Here is an 11,790-nt window from a genome sequence, read left to right as displayed (position 1 = left end):
TTTAAATTTAGTTTTTCATATGTTTATACTTAAATAATATTACATAATATAAAATATAAGAAATGTCACTTACTGCAGAAAACTGAAAATAAAGAGAGAAAATGAATTAGATTTAGCCAAATTGCCACTATTAAAATAAATAATAGTGTTTTTAATGTTTTTCATTTAACAATGGATTTTATGGCCGATTTCGTTATTTCGCTAATTCACTATTACAGCTAATGGTTCGAATCCCGTTATGGACTTTGAATAGACAATATCCACCTGGTTACATTTGAACACCTTTCATTTCATCTTCCATCTCCATAGTTGACAAACACTCGTCATAATACATCATTGTGAAGAGTTGCTGTGATTTATAACTCGTATGTAAATATAAATATTCTATAATACATGTATTCAAATTGATGAAATAAGCACGAATCACCATACCCTACCTTAGATTTTTTGTCACGTGAGAGGGTGTTTTCAAACGTGACGCCATTTTTTGAGAAAAAAAAAACAACACAAAAAACTTAGTATTTGAAATATGTTAACATGCGTCAACGTAATAAAATCTGTATTATTAACACTGAATTGATCAATAATTGAAGTTAGGCGGTTTATAAAGAATGTAGTAAAAAAGATTCGAAATACCCCATTAGATCTTCTCCCGCCTTTCCCTTTAGCCGGTACATTAAACCACTATTTTTCTAAATTCACACCGGGCATTAAAATCATCTCCATATTCATTATCAATATTATCGACAACATCACTACCATCATTAACAACAACAGCATTTTTATCATCATCACAAAAACACCCCATGATTATACGTATCATAGTCAATGTTGCATCACCATCATCATAATCAACAACAACAACAATAACAACAACAACATCATCATCAACAACAACAACATCATCATCAACAAAAACAACAACAACAACATCATCAACAACAATATCATCATCATCGTCATCATCACCCCCATCATCATCAACAACAACAAGTACATCATCATCATAATCATCAACAACATCAACATGATCGTCATCATCAATAAGAACATCATCATCATCAACATCATCCACAACACCATCATCATCATCATCAGCAGCAGCAGCAGCGGCGGCAGCAGCAGCAGCAGCAGCAGCAACAACAACAACAACAACAACATCACCAGAATCATCATCATCAGTATCATCATTATCATCATCATCAACAACAACAACAACATCAAAATCATCATCAGCAACATTATTATAATAAAATTTTACCGTTTTCGCTTATTAGCATTGAAATAATTGTTAATTAATTATCATTAATATAGGTTTGTTGTTATTGTTGTTTTTGTTTTACTATTGTATCAAAAATCTTACCGTAAGGTAAGAAAGAGATGCTTGCTCCTATCACATCACCGTTATGTTTCCTTGGAACATATGACGAGGTTTGATGATTTGTACAGTTATTGTAAACTATGGTCGAACTAAGACTATCCGAAGATATAGCCTGAAAATGATATTTCATTATTTGTATGTACAATGTAACTGACGTGTCCAGTGTTGTGACAGAAAACTAAGAAAACAATTATCTAAAGGAGCTTCCTTTAACAAATTTTCCGACTAGTTTCATACACACAAAATATGTACGAATATAATTATTATAATTATTATCATAATCATTATCATCATCATCATTTTTTCATCATCATCATCATCATGGCCATTCAATGAAAATACAGGCAACAGAATAACAAGAAATAAGATTGGTTTTGATTTTCATAAAAATCTAATTATTAACAAATAATATACCTCCTTTTTCATTATTCATGGTAGATTGACCGATAACATATATAATTTAAAGTTTGGTGGCCGTATTAACCTTAAAGTAAAGATGGAAAAATTGGAACTTGTATATTAAGATAAGATAATGAAGATGGTACTCTTTAGTATTAAAATTTGCTTGAAATATCAAGCACTGCATCACCGACGAGAACCACCCTATAGATTCGGTAAAATTTGTTCCTTTCCGTATGTTAGGTTTATTTTTCAAAATGAGACACAGAAAGTGACGGAGCATGACGATTTTTAACGAAATGTTGAAATGTATGTTAATTTAAAGAAAGGTGATTTATATTGACATGTATTAAGACAAACTTACCAAACATGAGAACCTATACGTACTACTGCTGTCTACTGTTGCTTGTGGATTGTATAATTGTACGAACGTATCTGAACCCACTTGCAACGAAGCAACACAATAAACATCGCCGCCTAGTGATCAAAATTATTAGTTTAATCATATGTTATCATATATATATACAGACACAAATTTTCACAATTATACATTAATACATTGTAAATATACAAAAGGGTTGGACAACATTATCGGGGGGGGGGGGCACCCCCTCAAAATTATTCTCCTATAAATATTACATGGAAAACAACAATACTTTGTTTCCTAACACATATTGTTGCAAACATCAAAAGAGAGGTAATCATGTACAAAATTTAACGTTTATCGGAACGATTCAAATCTGACTATGAATAAAAATAATTTTATTTTTTATATGCACGTGCACACGCGCGTGTGAACGCATAAAACTACATAGAAATTTTAACATAATTACATAACATTTAACACACCGTATTACCGACACCAGTGATGGCAGATTGATGCAGTGATGACAGAAATCTAAAATTTACTGATAACTAAATTGGTTGGTATATCAATATTACGCAAAAAAGACCAATTTTATTGCTACAGACTAAAGATTGTCCATTGTATAGGAATACTATCAGGTAATTTAAGAATCTTTTCCCAACGTTTTGAGCGTGTTTAAAATGGCATCTTCGGAAAAAATCTGTGGTTCTAAAGCTGATGAAGTTCTCCATATAAACAGGTAAAATATTTGTAACCGGAAATGTGAAATTTTATTGTAGGTGAGGCTTAAAACAGATCGATAAGGGGGAGAAAACGTTTGCACTCAGTTACTTGACATCAACCACGCGCTACCAATGGAATATTGTTGGAACGCATACTAAATCACTGTTGTAAAATAGTGCCCAAATTTATGCTTTTACAATCTCAAAATCTTGACAAAATAATGGCGAGATAAAGAAAGTTTTAACGCAACTAAACACTTCTGAAACATTGTCTTTTTGTTAAAGATCTTTGACCGTGCGACCACATACACGAATCAAGGACGTGTTAGCTGGAAAGTGACCGTGCGACCACATACACGCATCACAGTATTTCCCTTCTCTTACGAGAAAAAGACAAAGAGCTGCCCGCCCCTTTATCAACGGGCAGGCTTAAAAAAAATATGCTATTTTCTTTTCGTTATTGCTAAGGAGGCTAAATTACATAATAGATATGTCTTGACAACTATAGTAATTCAAACCAAGCGGGGAGTCAGTTTTCATAATTTTAAATTTGCCATGACATTTTAAAAAGTTCATATATATATTTAAGGAAAATCTTGAGTTGACAGTTAGAAAAACTTTATTTATAAGTTTTATATGCATTCATTTAACACCTTGAAAATGTTAATCTTGGGGCACATTTGCCAAATATGTATTTAGCGTACATTTAACTTCCTAACTGCTTTTGTTAAATTTTCTCAAGATGGAAAAGTTATCAATGCGATAGGTGCATTGAAGAATCACTATATAATGACACACACAAAACGGAATTTTATTCAATGCACATGAAAATATATGGAATAACCTTATGCTATGAACTCAACAGTGAATGGCATAACAGATAGGGCTTACTTAAATTCAATGTTTATCAGTTTATTGCTAACTTTATAGTGCAAATTGGTCGTAGTGAATCCTGTCCTGTTCTGTAACTGCGTGTCAAGAAAACGCACATACAATATTAATATCTATTTTGTCATTAGAAAAATATAACAAATAATAGTTTAAAGTCTAAATTATGGATAAAGATACAATACGAATAAAGAATGATTTTGATATTCTGTCAGAATATTAGCCACTTTCAGAGCGGCAGCATTTTCACTTATACTGAGTTAGTTTGGATACCTGTAACATGCTCAAGAAAAGACACTTTTGGTTGATATTTTCATGCGTGAGTGCTGAATATTTATGTGTATGCTAGAGAAATCTTAAACAAAACAAAATACAACAATTTTCCGAAGCTGTCATTTTGAACTCGCCCAAAATATTTTTTGAAACTGGGAAACGATACCAAAATTGCCGTATTGTATCTCAAGTCAACAGAAAGTAAGTTTGTGGCAATAAATTTGCCCTTATTTTCGTAATATGAATATACCTACCAAGTTTATAACCTACATTTAGTAATCAGTAAATTTTAGATTTCTGTCATTACTGGCGCCGGTAATACGGTGTGATTTTAGAAGACGTCTCGTAGTTCTTCTTTATATGAACCTATTTAATTGAAAGAAACTACCGCTACTAAAATAAATTCAGGGTGTCTTACTAGCATATACAATCGACTGCCCAGTACAGGGTACATCGAATGTCAGTTTTGTTTTGTCCGTGCACACGTTCATGTGTTCTTGATTACTGGGATCGTTGCATGATTCAGTTCCAGCAGAATTGGTATAATTAAACTCAAACCTGCCCAGAAGTACAGACGGACACGTGATGAACGCGTCGGTTTCAGAACCTGAAAATAAGAGTCCAGTATATGATTTATAATTAAAATTGGAACTTAACTTTAAACACTTTTATACATACATGTATATATTGAACTTCACTGCATTAAATGATGAGCATTGCGCTCCAAAACATTTTTATATGATTTTTTTAGTCATAAAGAACTGACCCATGTATGTACATACAACAGTAACGGCTAACAATTTAGTACTCCAAAATAAAAGCACGGAGAGCAGAGGTATAATACTTATATTAAGTGGGGGAAATGATTCTTCAAAAATATACATGTTTATTATGTTCGTCTTCTTAATAAAAGTTTTATTGGCAGTATACAAAAACAGACCTTGTTTTATAAAAGTAACAAACTCCGCGTCTTTTGCACCGTTGGTTTCGTCACAGGCATTGTCAATGGTGAATTCAGCATCTGTGCTTAGTCTTGGTTTAGTACGGTGTTGTCCAGCATCAGCTTGTTGCTCTGGATAGATATTTATAAACATAGTCACGTGCCTATAAAACGGGACCTTTTTGATCTGCTTCAATACATTAGACGGTCCAGATTTTATTTTCTTCCATAACTTTTTTAATTATTCTTTATTTTTAATCATATAAAGTGTAGAGCCCTCTCATTTTAGTGAGTTACACATATTTAGAATTTTTATTTATTAATCTTTTTTTTCTTTTTTTAGGGGGGGGGGTGCTTTTTATGTGGGCTGGGGGAATCAATATTTTACAGAAAGTGAAAGCGCGTGTTTGAACAATCAGATATTGATTTGATGACACTTATACGAAATATTTAAAAAGATATGACGGAAAATAAAACAGTCTTTTGTATTGGTTTTCTTCCCTACACAGATCACAAAAAGTCACGTGCTATAGCACCGTCATATTATTAATCATTAAAATAACAATGTACAATACACTTGATCAAATATATCAATATAGCAGAATATTGTTGAATATATGTTGCAAGATAGTAATGCATTGTGTTACAAAATACGTACAAGTGTTATTGAAAAGTACAGATGTTGTTAAAATAATGAATAAGTACCAAAACTGTATGACAAAATAACAGTTGACATTAAAACAGACGAATTAGAATAGAGACGGTCATTGCATCAAATCAACACAGACGCTCGTTAAATAATATCAACACAGGTCCACGCGCATTGAATGAAACACAAGCAACCAACATAGACGCTCATTGAATAAATAACTCGCAATTGAAATGATTTCACAGACGCTCATTGGATGAAGTATACCAAATAAAAACACGAAATGACTATACAAAATGGCTTACCGTTTAAACGGTAATACGTATAGGAGACTCCAGCCGTTAGTTCTGTAAATTTAAGGCAGATATAATGATACCAGTTGCCACCAATCGCACTCGCAGACGATACCGATCTGAAATGAAGTAATAAACGAAACATTTAAGAGGTTGCGCCTATGTTCTGCTAACTTCGTAAATTATCGTTTTTAATTCTTAAAGGTCTGCGGGGTGTTTTTGTGCGTTTTATTATTATCATTATGTTGTTGTTGTTTTTTTAGGTGATATCAACTCTCAGTCAACCGGTTGAAGACGAGAAAAGCAGAGTAATTTAACGATCTTTCACGAAGTTATGACGGATGTTATTTCTTAAGCTCTCCAAGCAAGTTGTATGCCTCCCTTTTAATTTTTGGTTGACCTGCCTTAGTTATGATTTAAATAAGAAATGCCCTGTACTCATGAACCAATTCAAATATGAAATGGTACAAAATTCAGCAAACACAACAAACAAATGGAACAAAATCGCAAAAAAAGTTTTGTTGAAATAACACAAACATCAAGTTAGTCTTTATAAAGGCACATGTACATGATTTAAAAGCTTTAATAAAATCTTCTTTGTCAACTATCTAATAAATGTAAGCAATGAAAGAAAAACATCTCGTCACCTAAGTGCAGTAGATGGTTACCTCCGTAAATAACTTAAAAATTGAGCCGCGCCACGACAAAACCAACATAATGTGTTTGCGACCAGCATGGATCCAGACCAGCCTGCGCATCCGCGCAGTCTGATCAGGATCCATGCTGTTCGCTTACAGACCCTATAACAAGTAAAGAAACTGATAGCGAACAGCATGGATCCTGATCAGACTGCGCGGATGCGCAGGCTGGTCTGGATCCATGCTGGTCGCAAACCCATTATGTTGATTTTGTCGTGACACGGCTCAAATGAGTTAACCTGTTACTGCACTAAGGTGACGAAAATTTTGCTTACCGTATAAGCAATTTCTTGTTTGTTTCAAATTGGTCCTCAATGCAAGTAAACGTGTTCACGGTTTGAGAATAGAAAACAAGTTCGAACCCACTCACATCCGACGATGAAGTGAACACAATCTGACCCTGTTGACTATCTAGCCAGGTTCCATCAAACACGGCAGGCCACGTGCAGGCGGCGTCTTAAACAAAACATAACTTATGAATACAATTTATATGTCTGCTGTTTAGACTTGTCAGTTTGCACAATCATATTTAATATTCATCAATCATAACTCTTACAGCGATAAAAATGTAAAATTGACGTGTCCAACCTTCGGTCTTTACGAAACCATTTATCATTTTAGGGAATATCTAAAAAGTACCAGCTGTATATCGATCAGTGCAGACCACGATCAGAAGGCACGGATGTGCCTGGTCATGGTCTGCACTGGACTCTTGGGTATGCAGCAGGTTGTAAAGTTAAACATAACTTTCAGCTCGTTTTGTAGTCGACGTAAATAAATGAATGAAATGAAATTGTTCTACAATAGCAGAAGATAATCTTCTATTGTCGTATTACAGAAGTTTCTATTCATTTCTGGTTTTTTTAACAAAACAAACACGGCTTAAATTGAATTCATTAAAGGCCGTGGAACATGATATAATGCCTAATTGTTTCTTATTTTAAATTAATTGGTACTTTATTAACATTTTCAAAAACAACAACACTTTTTATTAAAGTATACAGAATACTATTGTTGGGCTTTATTGATCAAGTGGATAAGGTGATTAACTTAAAACCAATTGTCTCACCACACTGCAGGTTCAAATCCCGGAAGGGAATTTGGATATTTCGTATGAAGGAAGCAATACAGGTGGCCTACGGAACGGCAGTGGTTCCACCCACTTCTCGGTTTGTGATTTTAATAATGTACGGAGGGCCACCGGAGGTCTTCCTTTACCAGTAAAGCTGGAATGTCGCCATATGATCTTTACAGTGTTGGTGCGACCCAACCGAAACACACAAAAACATCTTCTCGGTTGTGGAATTTAACACGAATTACATTGTCTTTATCTTTATCTAAACCGGCAGACAAATGTCAATAGCTATGAAAAAGGCAACAAAGAAGACCAAAGGTTAAGCATCAGAGTACTGTGGGTATGTTGAGATCTATGTTGTACTCTTGCTTTGTTGTAGTAATTCAAAATGTTTCCTGTCATAAAATACATAGCAAACACATTGTTCCTTTATTCAGCGAACTGTAATTATTAAAGCGAAATTACATTAAACGCCGAAAAGTAGACCAAAATGCGAAAGGATTATCTGACGTTAATATATAATTACATTAAGATGCAGTAAATTTCAGTACATGACGAAGGCAGATGTGGTAATCATTCTGTGGTAATCATTATTCGATTGATAAATCAAATAAAGATATATATTGAAATCAAAAAAATACCCAAAATTATATTGATTTTCAGTTAAACGGCGCAGACTTTTACAAATAAATGAAATAATAAATCATTTTAGATTTAAAATGTACTGAATGCTTTATCATTTATTGTATACAATAATTGAATAATGAAAACCCATCTCTTTTGAAACGTTTAAAAGGGTGTCATCTCTTGAAAGAGGTATGACGAGCTACATATCTTGCACTTTGCATTAACCATTAATCTTTGTCATGAAATCTTGTAAGATTATAGAGTTAAGCTACATACATGTTGTACATTTAATGTCTATAATAACGTTGAATCTTTAGTTTACGAGGGGGAAAAACGAGAAATATGTTTCTTTCAATAAAGATATATTCTATCCATTTTTTTAAAAAAAATTCTATTTTTTTTTCTTTCTTTCTTTCCATTTCTTTCTTTCTTTCTTTCTTTCGTTCTTTCTTTCTTTCTTTCTTTCGTTCTTTCTTTCTTTCTTTCTTTCTTTGTTGTTTCTTTCTTTCTTTCTTTCTTTCTTTCGTTCGTTCGTTCGTTCGTTCGTTTGTCCTTTCTTTCTTTTTTCTTCCTTTCTTTCTTTTCTTCCTTTCTTTCATAAATTTCTTTCTTTCTGTCTGACTTTCTGTCTGACTGTATGTCTGTCTGTCTGTATTTTCTTCTAAAAAGATTTCCACCGGGTTGTAGCTAAATGTGTTGCTTAAAATCATCACTATAAGCAATATTCTTTATAAGTTGTACCTGCCCTGCAAATATTTATTTCTATTTAAAAATAATATATAAATATCATAATGAAACATTGAGAAATGTTAATAAGATAACATGCATATTTTCATTTTTCGTATTTTCACTGTAGAAAATTATTTTTCACTGCAGTGAAACATATTATTGCGGTATCAATAGTATCACTGGTGTCTCCCCTATATAAAATTAAAAGGGAAGTCTTTCGAATCGTGAGGTCAGAAAGGAGTCAAAGTATCTACAAAAGTATATCAACAGAAAATTAAAGTTTTTTATAAAAACAGGATTTTTTTCATCTTTTTGTGATAAGAAAATTATCAAATTTCATTCTAAGCAACCGCCAGTCGTGAACTTTTTATTTTCATTTCACTTGATGAAAGCAAATTCAGTATTTATATAAAAAAACTAGAATATCCTTAATATATTTTAATTTAAAGAAATTGCTTTTGCTATAGATATCTTTAAACATTTGATGTATCATGAAACTATTGAGTTTAATTATGTAGGAAATCACGCATATAGTGAAAATGATTTACTTTTTGTAATGTTTATAATACAAATGTACATTAATACTATTTGTATGATTTGTATATTTTTGCCTACAGGTTCCTTGTCTATTCGTACCATAAAATTTATAATAATCAAGTAAATGAAAAAAACATGTTTAAATTAAGAAATACGGGGCAATAACAACAAAATCAGGATTAATATATATATCTAAAATGACACAAGAAGTTAAGAAGATTTGACCTTTGACCTATACAAAATTGTACAGTGCAGATATTTAAATGCACATGTATTTAAAATGCTACCCGAAAAAGGCAGCCTTGGAAAAAATGGCGGGAAAATCTCGCCAAGCTTGCGAAAACAAAAATCTACTAAATTAAGGTAATACTCTTCGTGTAATATCGTGTTAAAACGTCAGTTTCCGTGTTATGCCGTAATACTATTACAAATATACGATAAACAAAAATATAATCACTCGAACGTCCGAATAATAATATGGCAACATTTTGAGAACTGAAAGTGATAATGTGGCAGAATTGCATTTAACTGATTAAACTGTTCTAGCGTTACATAAATTAATTGGCTAACCTGATACAATAAAAAAGAGATGGGATTTCCGATGTTGAAAAGTTTTCTTATCACGCTTTTATGTGTAGTTCAAGTCTTTTTAGATTTGCTTTTTACACATGTTTTATATCTGTAACTGGCTGTGTACGTGAAGTTATACATGTACATGGGACAATAGATTTTAACACGTATCCTGCTTGAATTAAAAATGATAAGTCTTTGCCAACAGTATAGAGCCAAGCTATCCTGTACTTCCATGCAGTCCGACCAAGCTCTATACTGTTGGCTTACTGCATTACCTCCGCATTAATGAGTATTCACATGGAATTAAAGTCAACTGCATTGAAACTAAGGGGCGTGGGTTCAAAACCCCAAAAGTGCCGACTTTGTTTTATTTATTTCTTTTTTTTTCTTTTAACTTTATTTAGTAATCTTGGGAAGAAAAAAGGGTTAAATTTTAGTTATGTAATTATATGGGTATTTATTGGCTAAACAAGGCTATTTAGAAATCGTACTTGATATTTTCGAAGTCTAACTAAACCAAAATTACATGGTAAAAGTATCTGATATTTTACAAGATCTACTAATGTTCCTTTGAGAAAATTTAGGGAGACTTTGAAAACAGCAACTCAATTTGGTAAATTTTATGGATTTTTTAAATAGGAAAATGGTAAGTAATAAAAAAAGAATAATGAACAGTCTGGACAAGTCCTTCTAAGAAACTCACCTGGTTAGGGGTCATTTGTGAGTATAAAAACCTAAAATAAATGGCACATATGATCATTTTAACCTTTAGCCTGCTGCCAACAACTTATTCTACTCGTTTGACCAGAACAACCGTGCGTTGGTTATAGTGTGGAATTAACCTAAATCATGAATGATTTTGGACAGGTTGGCCATTCGATCGGTAGAATTGAGGTAGACCTCAAATTGTACAAACAACTTTTGTGTAGTAGTAATCACATAAAACATTTATTGAATCCCTTATATGATGATTAATAAGTTCAGTCATGGCCAAATTCAAATTGGAATTATAACGTTTATATATGTTACTAGTATATAGGTGGAAGGGGGTTACTTACCGGCATGTTTTACGAGTAGAAATAAGAATACCAAAATATATGTCCGGCCACATATATCAGTTTTTTTAAACAGTTTTTTTTTTTCCCCAATAAAACCCCTTTTAAATACTTTATTAAAACCTTATATTTTTAAAATAAATTTCCTATGATTTTATTCAAAATTTCTCAAAAGTTCAATCCTAGTTTTTTTTTAAGGGAAATTTTTTTTTAATTTTTAAAAAGTAAGTTTCTGACCCATTGTTTTACGAGTTTTCCCCTTTAAAAACAAGTTTTGGGCCTTTTCACACAAAAATATTTTGTTCGTCATAAAAAGAGGCATAAAAGGGTTTTCCTTTTCTTTAAACAAACGCAACCCTTTTTTTATGTTTTTTTTTCTTTATTTACCCCCTGAAATTCGTTTAATATATTCTATTACTTTTGTACTATTGAAATAAAAATTAAAAAAAACTATTTTTTTAAAAACGTTAATGCTTTGGGTTTTTAAAATTTTAAAAAGGTTCGTAAAACGTATCCCCTTTTTTGCTAAAAGAGAACAAAAGATTCTTTTCTTTCCTGAATTCTATAGCTATAAACACCTAATG

At 32.2% G+C, this 11,790-nt stretch overlaps 1 protein-coding gene across 1 annotated transcript; it reads right to left on the bottom strand.

The window, feature by feature from the left end:
• Positions 1-268: 268 nt before the first annotated feature.
• Positions 269-11,255, bottom strand: LOC132729030 (uncharacterized; the record flags this gene model as incomplete). The annotated part of the gene is given in 8 exon segments (XM_060714767.1): positions 269-349; positions 1,344-1,493; positions 2,145-2,257; positions 4,449-4,637; positions 4,971-5,102; positions 5,925-6,031; positions 6,886-7,066; positions 11,210-11,255. Coding segments are annotated over 8 exon segments (999 nt in total), but the record flags the coding sequence as incomplete, so codon positions are not given.
• Between the last annotated feature and the right edge of the window lie 535 nt (positions 11,256-11,790).

The sequence above is a fragment of the Ruditapes philippinarum genome, unplaced genomic scaffold (genome assembly GCF_026571515.1).
Source record: "Ruditapes philippinarum isolate M1 unplaced genomic scaffold, ASM2657151v2 ctg2948_1_1_1_1, whole genome shotgun sequence".
NCBI classification, from domain to species: Eukaryota; Metazoa; Mollusca; class Bivalvia; order Venerida; family Veneridae; genus Ruditapes; species Ruditapes philippinarum.
Note: the sequence above shows the minus strand (reverse complement) of the source record. Positions and strands in the feature narration are given on the sequence as shown.